The 20,746-nt window shown below is 39.4% G+C and overlaps 1 protein-coding gene across 3 annotated transcripts in view; it reads left to right on the forward strand.

Annotated features, from left to right (window-relative positions):
- The window catches only part of FAM199X (family with sequence similarity 199, X-linked), a 49,815-nt gene extending 29,675 nt beyond the window's left edge, over positions 1 to 20,140 (forward strand). For 2 of the 3 annotated variants that reach the window (XM_056809269.1, XM_001371759.3), the window contains exon 6: positions 206 to 13,539. In XM_056809269.1, the coding sequence (XP_056665247.1) occupies positions 206 to 376 (171 nt within the window). In that variant the 3' untranslated portion in view covers positions 377 to 13,539. Of the gene's footprint in view, positions 1 to 205; positions 13,540 to 19,976 lie in introns of those variants that run through there. The other variant, XM_056809270.1, reaches the window with a different exon arrangement.
- The last annotated feature ends 606 nt before the right edge of the window (positions 20,141 to 20,746 follow it).

Raw genomic sequence — 20,746 nt, forward strand, 5'->3', positions numbered from 1 at the left:
TGAAAAAATGTAGATTGGATACTGGAATCTGTATGTGTTAAAACTTCTAAGTCAGAGGCTGTGACCTCTTTACTCAAGCAATATGAGTTATAGTGATGGAATTTGGACACTCTTAGCATTTGGAATCTTGGAGTTTGATCTGTGGAGTTCTTGCGGAGAGGGAGAGTGCCACAACTGATTCCACTTTAAAAATTGATTTTCCCAGAAACGTTCCAAGCAGCGGAAATTACAGCAGAAGGCCTTCCGCAAGAGGCAGCTGAAGGAGCAGAGGCAGGCCCGCAAAGAGAGGCTGAGTGGGCTCTTCCTTAATGAAGAAGTGCTGTCTTTAAAAGTGACCGAAGAAGATCATGAAGGAGATGTTGATGTTTTAATGTGACCAGGGTGAATTTGGCCGTGGGGTTTCTAAGCCTTAATGTTATCCTCACAGTTTATGTAGATTTTTTTTAAACCAAATTTTGGAATAGAGCTGTGCTGATGACTTAGGTAAATATTTGACTCCTCAAACTTAAGTGTGATAATGAAAGTGGCTTTTTCCAAGTTAGAAGACTTCACAAGTTGGTTTGTAGTTAAATCCATTCATGTCAATGTGTAGCTTTGTATTTATAAGTCACTCTCCAAGATGAATTGATTCTCTCTGCAATAGCACCAGTTGAGTTTTTCCAAAGGGTTGCTGTTTCTCTGTTGATGCCCAGCTGAAAACCTTTTTTGTGGTGTTGGGGGCAAGAAGACAGGCTTATAGGTGAGGTACTGTTTGTGTATTTTTAGAGTATTGTCCTGTGTCTTCACCTGTTATTTATTCATCACGTTATATACACACACGATTAGAACCTTCTTTTCTCTTCCTTTCCATTCTTTGTGAAGTAAAAATTTCATTGGAACATGAGCCCAGTGATTGTAGGGGGGAAATCTGTCATTGCTGAATAGTCATTGGGTGAGAAAACTTCTAAAGGGGGAACAATAGCCTTTGGACACTTTGGGAGCCTCTAGCTTTTTAGGATTTTTTTTCTCTCTAAGATTGATTTTTCTTTTCAATTTGATCTACTCAGTTTATTTCCTTCAGCATAACCTGAGCCTTTAAGTTGGAGTAAATGGTTTCTAGCTTGCTAAGAGATTGATGTACAAAATTTCTTGGTGATAAATAACCTTGGAAACTCTTCTGAACACCTTGAACCATGGGAATTCTCCATCAGAACCTAATTTAAAGTGTCTGCCATAATCATGAACTAGGTACATGTTTATATTAACTAGTTTATCACCACCTTGTAAGATAGTGTGAAACGAGGGCATTCTTTAAAGTATTTTCATAGTAGTGTGTCTAAATGAGTATTAGAAATACCGAAAATTTTAAGTGGCTTAAGAGAGACTTCGAATCTTTCTATAGGGAAGTTTATGATGGGGTCTAGGTGTGTTGACAGTTGATGGGCTGCTTTTAAATAATTGTTAGATGATTATATTCTTGGGAATGAAATGTTTTTGGGTGATTGTAGCTCTATAAAAGAAACAAGTCAGAATATTCATGCCCTAGAGTCCACATTCTTCTCCAGTACTGTATTTAGTTCTAAGTAAGTAATTTATGGAGAAATGCTCCAAATTCCCACTTTGATGTCTCGAGGTGGCTTTATTTCAATTCACTTTGGTACCAAGAGGGTTAAGTAATGAAACTGAGGGGAAAGAAAAATGACAAATGAAAAAGAACTAGGGTAATTTATCAGAACATCAGAATGTGACTTTTTTTGTAAGTATTACAAGACCACATTCATAAGAGATCCCATTGTTTTCTCCCATTAATTCTGCTTCTCTGCTTCCCCTTTCTACTTTTTAACACCCTTACGTGGTTTTGTTGGTTCAGGAACTAGAAGGCCAGACAACTAGAATTTTCTAAGAGAGAGTGGGCAAAGCTAGGCACTAGCTGGACTACATAATGGCTCTAAGCCAGGTGTGTCAAATTCAAATAGAAATGGATCCATGAGACTCCATATTGACTTAGAAAACCACAAAATAACATTATTTACATTGTGGTATTGTATTTTTGCTTGTTTTGTTAAACATTTCCTAATGATATTTTAATCTGGTTTAACAGTGGCATTGAGTTTGACACCTCTTTAGAAATTTATTTACAGATTTCTTACAGTCTGAACCATGAAAAGTTAAGCCAAGAAAGAAGTTCAAGGTAGTGATTATGATTAGCTTTACTGTGGAGCTTTTTTTTCCCCAAGGAAAACAGGACAGTTGTTATTCTTTGGTTTGAAAAAATATCTTTTGTCCATCAGATAAATAGAAATTTATCCAGTGTGAGTTTGTGAAATCAGAAGAACTTTATTTGCATCTCATTTCTTTTGACTGAAAGTCTGTCTGATTCTGTGATAACCTTCAAGACTCATCTGTTAGATAGAACTCAAGAAAAATTTGATGACTATTTCCCCTCAAACCTCATAGTATCCTGTCTTGGCTGATTTCTCATATTGTACCCATGTGGGCATGTTGGATAATGAATATTTGAGAATTTGTATTCTCCCCTTAGTTGGATGCCTTTTTCCCTTTCACTGATATCCCTCCCCAGTTTCAACTCACTTCAGTGGATCTGTGATCTCATCAATGTGAGTTCTCCTTGCAACCTTGCAGAAAATAGTAACCTATCCTGTGTGACTCTTGTTCATCCTTTGTGATTCTTGTCTGTGTTCTCCTGTAACTCCTCCAAAAGGGGTCCACCCAGTGCTCGGACCCTTCCTCAAGATCTTCGGGGTACCAAGAGGATTGGGGACACCAGAGGAGTGAGTGTACTGGCTAACCAGTTATCCCTACTTTATACAGAACTAGCCCACCCCTTTCGTAGTAACTTCCCTTAAACTATCTAATATTGCAATTGCAAATGACTGCACATGTCACTTTATGCTATTATCGTTTTCCATTTCTTAACAGAAAGGAAGCATGCTGTAACAGTAGTTGTGTGAAATCAATATTAGTTGTATTTGGTTCGAATTCTCTTGGTTTCATTTCCATTATAATCATCTTGTGTATTTTATTAGTCTGCTGTCTTTGCTCTGTGTCAGAGATTTAACCGGTATCCTTTATACCACTTTTCCTGTATAGATTCTCTTTGGTAATTTGTGGCAGCCGGTTCATGCCCACCATGTGCCTCTCCATTGCCTTTTGGTTGATTTTTGGTCAACTTTACATCTTAAGAGACTAGGGTATTCCATGACTTGCGCCATACTGTATCACAGGAGGAATCTTAATGCCAAAAATGTGGACCTTTGTTTTAGGGTGAAATGTGGGGTTATTAAAAACCCTGCACACTCTCCCAAAAGCAGTCCAGTCAGCTCTCTTGCTCCTACTCAAATCTAGGCTCAGATCATTGTCTATCCACAGTGTCTGTTAAAAATAGAGAGGTTTCCATTCCAACTGCATGTTGTGGTCTGAACAGTAGGCATTCTTCATCCATTTTGTAAAAATCTTGGAAAAATATTGATGTTTTGTTTTAACAGAGTGTTCACTGAAATAAATATCCCCTTCATACTACCTTTTCTTAAATCGTCTAATACTGCAATTGCAATTTACTGCACATGTCACTTTATACTTGTAGAAAAGAAAGAAGCATGTTTTAATATTAGTGGTGTGAAACTATTAGTTGTGTGAAACTACTATTAGTCTTTTGAAACCAACATGTCATTGTATTTGCTTTGAACTGTGATCTTCATTTATATTGTAAATAATCTTCTGGTTCCTTTTTTTGTTCTGTATCAGTTCATATAGTTCTAACCATGTTTCTCTGAATTCTTCATCTGGTTTCTAACAGCATGGTCTATTCTGCCATTCCTCAGTAGTTGGGTGTGTGACTCTCCTCCCCTCCCCCCGCCACCAAACTTTCCTTCTACTCTGCTATTTTGGTACCTAGAGGACTTTGCTTTCTATCATTGACCTCTATTCAGTCTGAGTAGTAGGACTAGATCAAAGGATATGAACTTTTCTTTTAAAATTTTAGTCTTTTTTTTTAATTAAATTTTTAAGAATTTATTCCCAGGTATCTCACCCCATCCTCTCTCTCCTCCTGCACCACAGAAGGCATTACCCAACAAAGTGATATGTATACATAAACTATGTCTTTCATGTTTCTATTTCTCAGTTCTTTTTCTGGAGGTGGACATTAACCAGTTATTCTCCAAATCTGCAACTGTATAGACTGTTTTCTTGATTCTACTCATTTCACTCCTCATTATTTCATGTAGGTCTTTCTTTGCAAGTTTTTAAAAAATTAACCTACTCATTGTTTTAGGCAGCGCAGTGATATTCCATCACAGCCAGTTTGTTCAGGAATTCCTCAATTAGAGAACTAACTTTTCTAACTATAATTCTGAATTGTTTTCTGGAATGGTTGAACCATTTCATAGCTTTACCCGTAGTGCATTAGTATACCCGTCTCCCTTAGCCCTCCAACATTGCCAGGTTGATGGGTTTCAGGTGATGCCTCAGTGTTTTTACATCTCTCTTGTTAATGATTTGGAGCATTAGTATTCTCTTCTCCTTTTTTTTCCTGCCACTGTCACATGACTGAAGCCATTTTATATTTTTCCTTATTTTGTGGGTTGCCGTAGTCAGGTGATTGATTACTCTGTGGCCAGTCAACAGGTAATGAACACACCAGTTGGATCTGTTCCTCATAAAGGAACCATAGTTCCCTGGGACTGGGCTCTGCAGCCCTAACCTTGGAAAACCTTGAGTTCCCTTCCTGGCCATGATAACTCAACAGAAACAGACTAGTTTTTTCTTATGTTGTTTTTTTTTAATCAAATTAATCATTTAGATATATAACAAAAATGAGACTTGTTATTTCTATGGAGATCATTCATTGAATGATTTGAATATATTAATTACAATTGATTTATTAATCCAGATAGGATGAATTTTTATAGATATAGCAGAACAACTTATGATAACTTCACTTCAACTTTCTTTTCTCCCCCCTCCTTCCGAGGGTTTCAAGTGTTTTCAACCTGATACAAAATAACGGCTAGGGAGTAAGCCTTCAAAGCAGGTAAACCTGGGGTCAGATCTCACCTCATCTATGTGACACCTCTCATTGCTCCAGGTGAATCTCTAAGGTGACCCATTGTACAGTACAGTAGATGTAGTCTACATTGGTAGGTTCCTTACTGCAGGGCTTCCCACATGAAGAAATTGTAGGTTCTGACAAAGATAGTGCCACTCAACTTTCAGTTCAACAAAACTGTCTTCTTCATTAGAAAGGAATTAAATTGGGGGGGGGGATCATTTGATCTGCTGTCTCAACTAGTTTTTAAGTTGAATGCCATCTTCCATGCAAAATTTGGTCAGATGACATAAAATCAGCAGTTCTTTGACCAAACCAGCATTCCATTGAATAAAGACAAAATTGCAAAATGAATCCCAGGACACTGACATTCTGGACTCCTCATAGATTTGGTGCAGCAAATAGCCCATGTTTGCTCTTTTTTTTAAATAGTTCTGATTCTTGGACTCAGTGGTGGTAAAATTTGTGATGTGACTCCATGTTTACAACTCAAATGTGCATTTGAGTTCAGAAACAGAAGGGAAATCTCTTTAAGGCTAAATTTGAACTGTGTGTGTGTGTAGATATTCTTTTTTCTGGTCCCACTTGGGCTTCTTGGTTCTTTCCCTTTTCCTCTTCTCTGTTATTTATATATATTCTGTTTTACTGTTTCTGCTGTTTAATATCACATTATTTCATCAAAGTCTTTCCAGATTTCTTTGTGTTCCTCCAACTTGGCCATCTTAATTACATCCTAGTATTCCATTCATGTAACATGGTTTATTTCACCATTTCCATGTCAGTAGTTATTTAGGTTACTTCCAGGTTTTTTGGAAGTCAGATGCCTCTGAAAATAAAGACATTTTCAGGGCATGATTCTGTTTGGTAACTTGCACTGGTCAGACAACTCTCCAGAAAGATTTTGTGGTCATACGTTTCTGCCAGAGTTGTTCCATAGCAACACCTATTGCTTTTAGTTATTTTTGCTAGTTTGTTAGGTTGGTTTTAGTAGGCATTTCTTTTATTTTTAGCAAGGTTAAGTAGTTTTCAAGTGGTTAGTAATTCGTTTTTGATCAGCTTGGGTAGGGGGTGGTTACCACTAAAAATTTTTTTATGGTTCTTATGGAGTTTAGATATCAATCTGTATCATAATTGACCCTAAATATTTCCCCCAATCTATTCCTTTTTAAAAATTATATTGAGTTTTCTTGTACAGAAAGTTTTTGCATATATATAGCTAGACACATCAGTTTTGTTGTCTTCTATTTGAATTGGAAAAAATCCATCCCCCTTCCATAATTGCGATAAACACTTTATTACATTTTCTTATGTACTTTTATGTTTGTCTTTCAGCTGGAATTTACTAAGGTACAATATGTAAAATGTGAGTCTGAATCCCTTTCCCACTAAATTGCCAACCAGTTTTTGCTAGTTAAATAATGAATCCTCTGCTCAGTCTTTTTAATTCTTTTGCTCGGATGTTTGATTTATCTAGTTTATTCCATTGATTGATTTCTACATTTTTTGTAAAGTACCAGATTGTTTTGATAATAACCTCTTGGTAATAATTTGTTCTCAAATCTGGCAAGGCAAGACCACCTTTGTCAGCTTTTTTCTTTACTGTGCCCTTTGGTATTTTTGCTCCTTTTTTCTATACAAATTGCTTTTGCCTTGTTCTGTAAAGAAGCCCTTAACATTTTGATTTGTCCTGCATTACATATGTAAGTTAATTTGGGGTGCATGGACATTTGTACTATGTTAGGTTGTTCCTTCTACCAGGCTTGACCAAATTTGAAAACATGATTGTTTTTTGACCTGGAAAGAACAAGTATACATTATGTTAGGTGAAAATTTAGATCTAGATTTAGAAATGCTTTTTATAGTGCAGACCCAATTAAAGTGTATCAATCCTTCTCTTTCAGTATTTTAATTCTTTAAGTGTAATTATTACCCACCAAGGCCTCTGGAGCTAGATAAGAATTTATGTAGACGATTAACTTCTTTTTCTGTCACAGACCTATCTTTGGGCTATTCCTATTGAAAGAGCTCCTTTTCATGCTACCTAAGAACAAATAATGTAGTTTGGACCCTTATAGGAATGGCACCTGCTTTTAATGCCATCATTTTTAACAGAGTTTTCTCTTAAAATTTTTGGGCAGGTTATCTTAATTTATAGCTGGATATCTAGAGAGTCAGACAGCATATTCCCACATTCCCACTGCAGTATTGATACTTGTGGAATTTTTTAAAAGTCTTTTCTACTTTTATTCCTAAAACTAGATTCTTTTTAATGAGTAAGAGAAGCAACTGAGTTATAGGAGCTTTGCTAATTGGCTCCCCAGGCATTGCTGCCATCCTTGGGCCTGGGACATAAGTGCTCCACTTGGATAATTTCAGATCATCAATAGTTTTTACTTCCTTTAGAAATAGTTTACTTACTAAAAAGGCTTCAAAGGAACATTGACAATTGAATTTCAGTTGGACTGTGGAGAATACAACAGTTGCTTTCCTCTTTTTAGGTACCTATTCTTAAGTGATTTTCAGCCTCTTAGCACCATTATTAAATTAAAGCTTTTCAAACACTTCAAAATGAAGTTCTTTTTTTTCTTTTGTTCATTCTTTTATTCATTAATTCAAAAGTTAATTCATTCATTTTTCATTGATTCATTAATACATTCAATAATTTATCTATTCACATATTCATTCAATCACAAAATGAAGTTCTTACTAAGCACAACACGCAGACTAATTTGGTCTTCACCAAGTTCCATAGTTAGAGTTGAAGATTTGTTATAAAATGTATTTTTCTATCATTGTGATGAGTAGAACCTTTGGAGATGGTGCCGCAGGGCTCTGTGTGACTTGGGGCATGGCTCTAACCACGCATGTGCATCTTAACTATAGAAACGAGGAAGAATTCCTTAAGTTTGTTTGAAGGCTTCATCTGGATGGCTTGAATGGAATTGAAAGCCAAGACTCTTCCCATTCTTGGGACTGCTTGTTTTTCAGTTGATCCATTAAGCTTGTTAAGTTGACAGAGTTAGTGTTTAGTTATCTGTCTGAAAGTTTTAGAAAGATGGTTAGCAGATTCCCATTACTGATGTTTAGTTTCGTTCTGATAGTTCACTCTTCACTATTCTGAGCTTTTGTGTGTCTGGAATTCAATAACTATGTTGTCAAAAGCAATGAAAGAAATGAAAGTAGATTTAAAACATTTTATAGCTGATGAGATTTCAAATTGGTTTTTCATTTTCAAAGGTCAATAGTTATATAGCCCAAAATCAAAACCAAAACAAGGATAAAATTGACTGATCTGAGCAGTTTTCAAGTTCTCTGAATTATTGAACGAAGTGGTTAAATCAGGATTTCCCTTGATCTCTTATCACTGTATTATTACACTATAATATTACATTATAATGCACTTTTGTACATATAGCTGTTTCCTGTATATTCTGTACTTACCACAATGTATATAAAAGCCTTTTTCTGAAGTGAAAGAATTAATACTACCTGCAATATTCATAGTTTTTGTTACTTTGAGGCCCTCATATTTTAAAATTCTCATACAATTTAAGAATGACCACATACAGGTTGCAGTTAAAAACTGACAACATGGCAGAGGTGTCTATTGAAACTGTATATACGAATGAAGTATGTGGATCCTGAGGCCTTCATACAGAGATACCATTGATCAGTCATGTTTACATATTGGATTTATACCCATCCCACATTTGCTCTGCTCTTGCTCTTGCCTAATCTTTCCCTTCTCAGTCTACCCAAGAATCTTGACTCATTGGCCTGGAAGGAACATGACAATGGTGCTACCTACCATGGTGCAGTTGACAAATTAGCATTCTGTATCATGGATTACATAGAGTGGCATTTTGATGCTTCTTCCCTTGCCCTGTCTCCTTCAACACATGTATATGTGTGCACACGCGCGTGCGAGCGAACACACACACATTTTCTTTAATCTCTCTCTGTAAGCTTTTTTGTGGATGTCATTTTCCAGGGTTCATTCATTGGTAATACCAAAATTTGCCCACAGAGATCAGATATTTCCTGACATTTTATGGGCATCATAATTAAGTGCATTTTTTTTTGTCATTAAAAAAAAAACTAATATAAACCAGCTTAGAAAGTTTGCATAGCACCTGTAACATAGTATTTTTTTATTCTTTCTCACTTCAGAGATCGCCTTTCACAGATTTTTCTATAAAAATGAATAATTATAAACAGAATATTTCCATTACCGATGAAATTAATGATTATCATTGAACCATAGTCACGAAATATCCAGAGATGAAGACTTCAGTTAGATCTTCAGGAAGATCTTTGCCACTAGAGGGATGGTTACAGTGGAGAATAAAGATAGCTCTTATCTCCCCTACCCACTCTTCCCCCAGTTGAAAAGCTGTAGTAGTATATAGATTGAAATGGACCAATCCATTTCTGATTGCATTGGGGAAGAAACTGTGGGATCGGGGGAGGTAGCAATGTTTTTTCAAAGATATAAGGTTCAAGAAGATTATTCATATTTTCCATGAAAGTTGAATTCTTGATTTTTCTGTAAATTTAGATTTTAAATAATGTGGCTTAAAACATGTGGTTCCTATATGTATATGCTCCTGCCTTTGGTTGTGTAAAACTTTGGATGGGATACAAAACCACTTATCATAGTTGAAAGTGAACTTTAGTTAGTGATTGAGAAATGGAAGACTTGGAGTTTACATGAAAGGAAGAAGTTACTTAAACTTATGAAAAGCCACCATTACATTTGGGAACTGGGCATTTTAACACAGTTCAGCCTACAGCTTTCTCAAATCTTAGCTATTTGGTTTAGTGAGGGATGACAACTGATGATTGTGTAATTTAGTGGGAAATTACCTATTCCTAGTTTAGGAATTTCTAGTTCTCTTTCCTGTTGCCTCCTAACTTTTTCTCATTAACCTATTTCTCCTTTCCTCTGACAGAAGCAGTTATTAGTAGCATAAATGTTCACATAAGGAGGAAAAGAAATCCATTTTACATTGCTATATTCTTGTGGTATCAGAAAAATCCATTGACAGTGATGTGAACTACAAACTCACACTCCATCCAGTGTTTGTGTCGCATTGTATGGCATATGGGGGCAGAGAAGCTCTTCCTGCCATGCTTGGGTGAGTGTGTGTTGTACTTGTCATTTGGGGCTTAATGGAACATCATGTAGGCTACGTGTTTGAATGTGTGTGCAAATGAATATGTGTGTGCATGTATATGTGCCTGTGTTATATCTTAGATTTTTAGTAGGTTGAAAGAGCTGGCTTTGAATTTGCTTTTTCTAGTGAGTGAAATTCATCAACTGAATTTCTTTGTCATTTGTTCATTTTAGTAGTCAGGATCCAAGAGAATTCATTTAAAATAAATATATAGTATTTGTTGTTCATTTTTGTTTTAAATTAAGCTCTTAAAACTTAAAAGTTAATCATGCATTTGACTATCACTGATAGAGTTAATATTTTATACTCTTACTGTATGATAGGCAGTAAACTACTGATGGTGTTAGTTTGAACACATTTTCACTGAGCTCAGTGAACATTTTTGAGGTAAAAGAAATCCATGTCTGTTTTTCTCCTTCCGTTTGAGCCATGGGGAATAACTAACATAGAATGGGGGGAGAGGAGAGAAGGAACTACTGAAGAAGAGTGGGGCAAAACCAGAAATTATCTAATAACCCTGGGACCTAGATCATTTGGGCCACTTTTGGCCAGGATAATCAGTAAATATTGTTGAGCATCTACTGTACAAGTGCACTTTGCTAGCCATTTTAAGGAATTCAAAGAAACATAGAACATAGTCCCTGTCCTCAAGTTCTTCTAGCAATCAATTGTAAGAAATTCAAAATCCCAAATATGTGACTTTTATCAAGATTATTCTTTTTAAACAAAACAACAGAATTTAGGTAAAATAATTTTAGCTTTCAGAGATATATTAGAGTTGATCTCATTTCTAGATGAGGACAATAGGATGAAGTCAGTGAAGGGCCCTTTTCCAGTTAGTATCAGAGTTGGGATTTATACCTCAAGTCTTCTAACTCCTGGTCCAGTACTTGCTCTACTGTATCATGTTGTCTCCTACACAGGTAAACTGGCATTAAAATGACTACATTCTCTGGAATTTGTGTTTCTGGGAATGGCAAATCTTGCTCTTTTGAGGGATGATTTGGTTTTGGAAACTAGCCAAAAATGATCTGGAGGCAGAGCTAGGCGGTCAAGTGGAGACATAGGGTTTTCATTCCAAAATAAAGTGTGAGCATTCCCCCCAAATACAAAGAAGGTGAGCAGAGGTAGTGACTTCATGATAGTAATTGTCCAGCCTCCCAGTGTCACCACCTTTTAGAGAGCAGTGTTCACTTCTATTCTCAATATGTGAGAAGGCTATGCCTTATTTAGCCTTGTAACAAGAAAAGAATGGCTCAGATTGTGTGAATGAATACATTGGGGGTAAAATTTAGACAGTCATCTACCAACTCCTAGAGTACTATAGAAATTGGGGGTGTTCCTTAGAGTTTGGCAAGAGGTAGTTTTAGGAGAGAGAAAACTGGGTTATGTGCCAGGTCAAAAAGTTATTGATCAATTGTTTTATATTGATCGATTAGTTTTATACTCAACATTTCAACCACTTGGGTCTTCTCACTATGCTAAAAGTAGATTGTACTCTTTCCTCCCTTTGCAATTTTTGCTCTTACTTCTCCCTAATGCTCCCTCCCCTCATACCTGAATTGTCTCTTCCCTCCTTTTTGCCTGTATAAATCTTACCCACTTTCAGAGGACCCATACCAAGTCCCATCCCTTTCCTGAAACCTTCCGTATCTGTTTAATGTCGATACGGGTCATTTGGGGGATTACAGTCCGCTACAGAGTTGCATTGTTACCTAATTGGTGTGTGTGTGCGCGCGTGTGTGTGCGCACGTGCGCGTGTGTGTGCGTGTGTGTGTGCGTGCACGCGTGTGTGTGTTGTGCGTGAGCGTGTGTGCGTGTGTGTGCGTGCACGTGTGTGCGCGCGTGTGTGTGTTGTGTGCGCGCGTGTGTGTGTGTTGAGTGTTGTTATGTAGAATATAAGCTCCTTGTGTGTGTTGAGTCTTGTTATGTAGAATATAAGCTCCTTGTGTCTGTGTCTGTGTGTTTTGAGTCTTGTTATGTAGAATATAAGCTCCTTGAGAGTAGGGACTGTCTTCTGTTTCTTTGTTCTGCTTCCCCACTTAGCTGTGTGGGGGAGGACTTGGTCAGAGTTCAGTAGATACTTAATGAGTTGGACCAAATAACACTGGAAACAAAATGATTTTGAACAATTCTAAGAAAAGCATTGAAATTAATTTCTCCCTTTCCTCTACAATCTCCCTGTTGCTTTAGGGGATCCAAAGATGTACTGTTTCTAAGTGTGACTTAGCTTTAGTCACTTGTGAGTATCTGAAGGTATATACTGAAGTGCCGTTATTAGTCATGAGAGCTTTTAGGATTTGTTCAGAAAGAAATATATTTTGATCCCCAATAGAATTTCATAAAGCTCTGGGCACAACATTCTTCCCTTCCTCCTGTTTTAAAGGAGTTCGATTCATTGAAAGCAGTTGTGAAATTCTATGTTTTCTACCAATCCTCGTTCTCTTTGAAATGATTTGGAGATGTATATTGCTGTTGGTTGAGCTTGCTACAAGTGCCGGTGGTTGGGAGATGAAGCCGAAGGCTTGCTCTTCGGACAAGCCTGTTTGTTTCTAGGCTGATGAAGTGAGTGTAATTTAGGGTTCTTAAATATTGTATTGATGTATGTATTAAAGTTCTGGAACACTTCTTGCTGTTGCATTAACCCTGATTTGTCTGTGATGCTTGATTACATTTTATAGCTTTGTCCGTTCCAAATGTGCTGATGTGTATAAGGAGTCATCACTTCATCGTAATTGCACACAAACTTCCTGTACACACTGATGCTGAGACCAATAACATGACTACCATAGCCAGAATAAACTCATTCGCCTATTAATTTAGTGCTTGTACCTGCTTTGTAAGGGGAGAATAGTCTTTAAACAAGCCTAGTATCATTGATTTGTGGTTCCTCATTTTTACTTAGTAACTCGTCTGTGATCATAGTATAACAACAAGGTTGTGTTTGCTCAGTGGTAGTAGCTCCATGTATCTCTTGTGCATCCAGAAAATGGCCTCGGCCATGAACTGTGTGTATGATTAAGAGTTGTCTAAAGATATAGGGGGGTGGGAGTGGGGGGGGGAAGGGGAGAGGAGGAGAAAACCCCAAAGAAGAAGTGGGATTAATAAGCTGGATTTGAACATTTCAAAAAGCCACTCATGGGACTTGCAAGTCTTCATTGGGGACCTTGCCTGTTGCTTAGGCTCGGAACTGGAAACAAGTTTTGTCTCATCTCTATTTGCCCCACTTTCAAGTCTCTCTGAGTATTTGCCACACTAACCTTATATTCTGAATGGTAAATGTGGGGGAATTAATAAATTTGTTCTGCCACTTTATCCTGTCGTAGGTGGTTAAATTGAAGTTTGAGTTCTGTGCAAAGCACATAAGGAATCAGTTGGAGATACAAAGAGGACTTTATAGGTCTCCTTCCTCAACTGCTTCCTGAATCACCCATTTCCTCTGTTGTCAGAAACAAGATTGTTCTGCTTCCCCAACCACCTCACCTCCCCTAGCAAAGGACATGAACGATTAGTGGGAACTCCAGAGTCCACTCACCTAAGGGCCAATCATAACACTCAAGGAGCCAGACTGAGCCATTGAAATGTAGCAGGGTCCAACCAACACTTAACACCTGAAGGTGAAGTGCCAGTAGTCCTCAGTGCCACTGTAGTGTGGGCATACTATTGGGAGCCCTTCACACAGATCAAATGCAGTCTCCTCTGGTAACCTGTAGTTGATCAATGGCAGCCCTCAGTGATGATCCACTGCCAGAGTCAGTTTTAAAGGCATTCTCTAATTCTGGACTCCTGGCACAGGAAGATCTCATGAAATGTTGCTGTTCCTCATATTTCAGTGCTGCTTATGTCTGTCCCCCATTCCAAGGTGTAGTGCCCTGTTCTTTTGTATAATGCATCTAGAAGAACCATTCAGCTGCCTCCACAGCAGCTCGTGTATCCTTCCCTTTCTCAATTACTACCACCCTAGTTGAGGGGCTCATTTGGGCTCTTGCCTAGAATATTGGGGGAGCCCTGGCTCCCATCCATCCTCCAAATAACTGGCAAATTAATGTTCCTAAAGCACAAGTGTGACTCTAGAATCCCAACTTTCTCAAGATTCTGTTGAGCCAGAATCTTCCTCTCTGAGGCTTGTCCCCTGGTGTCCCTAGTTGTGCCTTTTGAGACCAAATAGAATGCCAAGATTTTAGGCATTCATTAAGGCCTCCACTGTGCCAAGCGCCAAAGATTCAAGGATAGGCAAAAAAGGAAAACAACCCAGGCCTCCTAGGAACTCATAGACACTGATGTGAGGTACAACATAGAAAATAATGTGTTCAAGTGCCTGGAGGGACCAGGAAGCCTTTGAGCCAGATCTTGAAGCCAGAAATGTCACAAGGCAGAGGTAAGAAGGGTCATAGGAGACAACCAGTATGAGGTGGGAAGTGGATCATTGTGTATGAGGAACAGCAGGTAGGCCAATAGTGCTGAGAGGAGTCAAATGTGAGTCCTTAGGTATTTAAATCTCTTCCCTACCCAGTCCATTCCCACCTTTACACTTTTACTCCCCTCCACATACTCTATATATAGGAGCTAAATGTTCCATTTCCCATCTCTGGGCCTTTGTACTTGCTGTCTCCATGTAGTATGCTCTCCTCACTTCTGCCTCTTAATTTTCCTGGTTTCCTTCAAATTCCACTTTTTGTAGAAGGCCTTCTCTGGCATGCCCCTATTGAGGTGACCTCTATATATATCCACTTGGCATATATCTTGTACATAGCTAGTTTTTTATGTGTTGTGTCTCCCATTAGAATGTAAACTTGAGAGTGGGGACAGATTTTTGCCTTTGTATCCTCAGCACTTAGCACAGTGCTTGATACAGAGTAAGCCTTTACAAATGCTTTCTGGTGTGGCGGTACTAGTGAGCCACTGAGTTTATTGAGCAGAAGCATGACATGGTCCTACAATCAGAAAAGTCACTTTGGCAGCCCTTCAAATATCTCAAAATGAGACTTCCACATCCCAGTCCTAGCTGGCTGTGTCTCCTAACTTGTCACTTGTATATTTGATAAACTTCTGAGTCATTGCATTAAAATATAGAGTGGGACCAAGAATAGGACTTCTGCCAGGGAGGGAATCGCCGTGGGCCCAGTTCCAAGTTCATTTAATGGCAGTCGTAGATAATTACCCAGAAATAGGAACCTTCCCATTCACCTTGCCCTCGTCACTTTTCACCCCAAGAAGTAGCTCATAACAGTGGTTCACAGATTATTTTCTACTTAGCCCATGGCTAGTTCTGTGAAGAGTGACCATCATAAAAGGGGCACCTACTGTGATACGAAGATGTCAATAAACCTGATATCCTCTGTAACAACCAAAGTCGAGAGGGAATCTTGAATGTGCCCGGTCTCGGGGCGGCTTCTCCTTCAGGTGGCCTACCTTGGACAGCAACAGATCCCTTGGACAGATACCTGCAATCCAGAACCCCCCAGACTCCAGGGACCGGATCTTATGTCTGCTTACACCCTTTCTCCTCTCCCATTACTCCCTCCTCTAGTGCTCTAAGTAACACCGTTACATAACAGGTTGTCCCATAATAAAGATATTGTTCTGTGAATTACTAGTCTGCCTGATTCTTTATTAAAACCTAGTCCCTGAGGTAACTGGGTCACCTTCCAAGTCCATCTTGCACACAAAGTGGAGGCGGGTGGGGGGGGGGCTGGGGGAACAACTATTTAAACATCCATGCCTGACTTTGCTTTGCTTTACAAATGTCTCAAATGATTGGGGAAGGAGGAAGTATTCTGATCCTCCTTTGTACAGTTGAGGAAGCTAAGGAAAGAGGTTAAGTGACTTGCCCAGGATCAGTCGGTCAAGTATTAAGTGCCTGCTATGTGCCAAACACTGGAGATACAAAAAGAAGGCAAGGACTATCCCTATTCTTCAGGGGACTCACAGTCGAGTGGCAGGGGCAACAAGCAATATACAAACAAGGTATATATAGGATAAGTAGGAAGTGAGGATTTGAGAAAGGCTTCCTGTAGGCGATGCAATTTTAGTTGGGTCTTGAAGCTAGGGAAGCCAGTAAGTAGAGGAGAGAAAATATTGGGGGTGGGGAAGCAGCTAGTGGCTGGAGCATCAGGCCTGGATTTAGGAGGACTTGGGTTCAAATTTGGCCTCAGGGGGCAGCTAGGTGGTTCAGTGGGTTGAGAGCCAGGCCCAGAGATGGGAGGTCCTGGGTTCAGTTATGGCTTTAGACAGTTCCTCACTGTGCGACCCTGGGCAAGTCACTTAACCTCCATTGCCTAACCCTAACTGCTCTTCTGCCTTGGAAACAATACACAGTAACTGGTTCTAAGACAAAAGGTAAGGGTCTAAAAAAAGAAAAAGGAATTGATGCTAGGACAGAAGATAAAGGGTTAAAATGAAAATGTAAAGAAAACATTCCAGGGTTGGGGACAGAGAAAATGCCTGGGGCCAAGAGATGGAATGCCTCATAGAAGAAGAGCAAGCAAGCTGATAGTACTGCATTGAAGATTACAAGGCAGGTGGACTGGAAATGACCACAGTAAATATCTGAGGGAGAATTCTAAGTCCAGCCCTCTAGCCACTGGCCCAATCAGCTGCCTCCCAAGGCTATTTATTATGAGAGGCTTTCAAGAACCTTGCTGAAATCTTTGTGTATCGTTTCGCCCCCACTGACCCCATTAAAAATGAAACAGAGAGAGTCTGCTATGTCTGCCCCCCCTGCCCCCACCTATATACTATATACTTTGCCGCCGCCTTCTGTGAATATAAATCTTCCAGGCACAGAGGCAAACGTTTATTAAGGGCCATGAGCTGGCTAGAGCTTCTGAGGCCATAAAGAAATGCAAAAACCCTGGGCTCTGCCCTCCAAGAGTTTATGGACCAATGAGCTTGTTTCAGGTTGGTTTCAAAAGAATACAAACCAGCAACCCAATTGCCCTTCCTTCCCATCCTTTTTCTTGGGTGTGTTATCTTTGCTTGTGTAGGTTGGGGAGCAGTTGAGAGGTTTCACTAACTCACATTATGCTGAGTAGAGTCAAACAAAACAAATCAATGCTTTCTTTGCCCTTGACTTGACATGCTCCTCATGACCCCACACTGGCTGCTAGATATTTCTACTTGCTTTTCCAAGTAGTGCTGGTTGTGGTTCACTCATAGCCAATCTTTGTGAGCCCTTTTGGGGTTTTCTGGGCAAAGATATCAGTGGTTTGCCATTTCTTCCTCCAGTGCATTTTATAGATGAGGAAACCAAGGCAAACGGTGAAGTGATTTGCCCAAGGTCACACAGCTAGGAAGTGTCCGAGGCCAGATTTGAACTCGGGAAAAAGAGTATTGCTGATTCCAAACCTGGCATTCTATCTATTGCAGTGCCACCTAGCTGCCCAGGGCTTTTCAAGTGGAAGAATATGCTCTTGAGTTTTATCAGGAAGCTTATGCAGTTCACTAGCCTAGGTTCTGTAGAATCTACCCATTTTAAAAATTGGGATTTGGGGGGGCAGCTGGGTGGCTCAGTGGATTGAGAGCCAGGCCTAGAGTTCAAATCTGGCCTCAGACACTTCCTAGCTGTGTGACCCTGGGCAAGTCACTTAACCCTCATTGCCTAGCCTTTACTGCTCTTCTGCCTTAGAACCATTGATTCTATGATGGAAGGTAAGTGTTGAAAAAGAAAAAGGAAATTGGAATTGTTGGCCCGTCTGCAGCCTTTTTGAATTCTGCCTAGTTTTTTAAGGTCGTAACAGAAATTCAGTAATCACATCCACTGGTAAGGCCCCTGAAATGCGGTCTAGGCCTGGTGGCTTTGTGTCAAGGACACCTGGATCTTCTCATCATCTCCTTACTATTATTGTCGGATTTCAGTTCTTCCTCAGTCATTTTGGTTGGCCATTCCATTCCAGAGACCATTGGGAGAGGAAAAAAGTAAGCTCTGGCTGAGAAGCTTGATGGTGCATATTGCATGCACAAGTCCTACTGTGTGTCACTTCTCTGCTAGTCTACCTGCTCAGTAGCATGTCACATAGCAGACATGCCTCCAGAATTGTGCCCTCTGTGATGAACTCCACATTAAGACAGCACAACTTTTCACAGCAGTCTTGGCTTTTAGGGAGATCTGACCCCGGGCCCTGTGAATTTACAGAAGAAGGGAGTGAATGGTCTGAAATGCTGAACTGATCTGGAAGCTGCCACATTTACAGAGCTGTGCTTTTGATTCAAGGCACTAAACAGGGGAAAGAAAGCCATTCATGTAGTGCCCAGTGAAGTTGTTTTGACCTTTCACGTAATCAGTATGGGGAATTGTATATGTAGGAAGAATGAATGAAAAGCATTTATTAAGCCCTTACTTTGTGCCAAGCTAGGGATACAAAGGAAAAAAGGTAGTCATTGCCCTTGTAAAAAACAGAACTATTAAATAGTCAGGAAAGTCACTCTATGGAGAAGGGGTTCAGTAATTAGGCCCCCACACAGAGCTGTGCCCCGAAACTGGAGAGTCTGGTTGCTCTGGCCACAGATCCCTGGGAGAGCTAACTGCGCTAGATTGACAACTCCGAAGAGGGTGGGGTGGGGTGGGGGTGTCTCACACCCTCTGGAGAACAAGCTGCAGGCAGGCTACACACCTCTTTGTAGCCAGCCTTGGGTGTCATGGAGTGGTCACTACAATTAGAAAAGAAAGGGTCAAACTAAGAGCTGGGCCTCTGGAGAAGCATCCAAGACAAATAAAGGCACTCAACATTTTTGCTATGTCCACAGAACCCACCCACACTAAGGTCCCCAAATAGCTCCAGGTCTACAGTTCAACCCAAAACAGGTGTGCTTGGTACTGGGGTTTCTCAAAAAGGGCAGAGGTAAACTGAGGCATCCAGATTTTATGCTGACAGCCTCAAGAAACTTATATTCTTTGGAGGAGATAGTGTTTAGAGCTGAGTGGTGTCCAGGTAAGAAAATTATGGTCTGTGATGCCACAAAGACAGTCAGTGAAGTAATAGGGCAATTGAGGCAATGGGGGAGTGGCACTATTACAATTACAACTCTCAGAGCAAGAGGTGGCGGGGAAATGACTGGCTAAGTGAAGAGAAGGTTGCGTGAGCCAGGGATCACTGATCTGAACAGCACTGTTCCACTGAGGCACAGTCTCTGGAGGTCCGCTTTGGGGAATGGAGCGACAGTAAGCAGGATTGACGATTGCTTTTGTAGAGACTCAACTTACTCCCTTGCTCAGGAAGCATAAGATTCAATCCTAATGTAAATAGTGTAGGTACAAAATCGAGGTAACCCAGGAAAGTCATTTATCTTGGCATCAATGTGCTTTCCATCTGCCCCAGTGAATTTGAGTAGTACGACAGGCAGAAAACCAGTTCATTCCGATGTTGTTATTCTACTCTTTGATATAAAATATTTTATAATTCTATACTTTCTCTACTCCCGAGCCATTGGATTTTAGAAGACATTGAGGAGTCACTGCCCTCTAATCAATCTCTAGCCATCTTTATTGCTCTTCTGTCCTAAAAAAACTGCCCTCCAGCTCGCCGCTAGAGCACACCCCTGTGACCTGAAAATCACTGTTTTCTGTAAGAATTCATCATTGTCTTCATGAAGGATACTTTGAAGGTCTCAAAACATTCTTGTCATTTTCTTTGTATTCCCCGTCCTAGCTACACGCTAGTCCTTGATACTCCAGAGGCGCTTGCTCTTTCTCCAAGTTCAAGAAGAATGACTCATTGACATTGAACTGTGTTTTTGGTTTTTTTTCCTTTCAGAACTTCAAAGGCATAACCAAGTGACAAGTTCCATGTCAGGAGAAAGGCTTAATATGGTCAGTATAGACGAGATATTCTTTCTGAATTACATGGAAATTATTTTGTATCCCGATAATGGTAAGCCCCCTCTTTGAATCAGAAAAACATTAAAAAACTGTTACCACGAGCAATTTGTGAGGTAGTGCTTACAACAATGTGGGGGACGTAGTGGCATGGTGAATTCCTTCATTATGGCTATCATATCTTGCTGGTTCCCATCCGTGGGACTGTAGGTAAAAAGGCAAAGAACAAATGAACTTTATAAACATTTTTATATGCTTTTTCTGGCTGGGAGGTCTTTAGGAAAATAACCAACAATCTAACCTGTAATTTTGAACTGATTGGTTTCAGTCCAGGATTTTAAAATGTTTTAATAATTAAAAAAATTAAAATGAAATAAAACAAAGTAAAAAAATTTAAATTAGATTATCAATTTAAAATTATTTTTTAAAAATTAATAAGTTTTTCCCAATAAAAATTTAAACCCTTCCCTTCCATCTTAGAATCAATACTATGTATTGTTTCCAAGGCAGAAGAGTGGTAAGGGCTAGGCAATGGGGGTCAAGTGACTTGCCCAGGGTCACACAGCTAGGAAGAATCTGAGGCCAGATTCTAACCTAGAATCTCCCATTTCTAGGCCTGGTTCTCCATCCACTGAGCCACCCAGCTGTCCTTCATAAAATAAATTTTAAAAAAATTAAATTTTTTTTATGACAAAGTTTTTTTTTTCT

Source organism: Monodelphis domestica, chromosome X (assembly GCF_027887165.1).
Source record: "Monodelphis domestica isolate mMonDom1 chromosome X, mMonDom1.pri, whole genome shotgun sequence".
NCBI classification, from domain to species: domain Eukaryota; kingdom Metazoa; phylum Chordata; class Mammalia; order Didelphimorphia; family Didelphidae; genus Monodelphis; species Monodelphis domestica.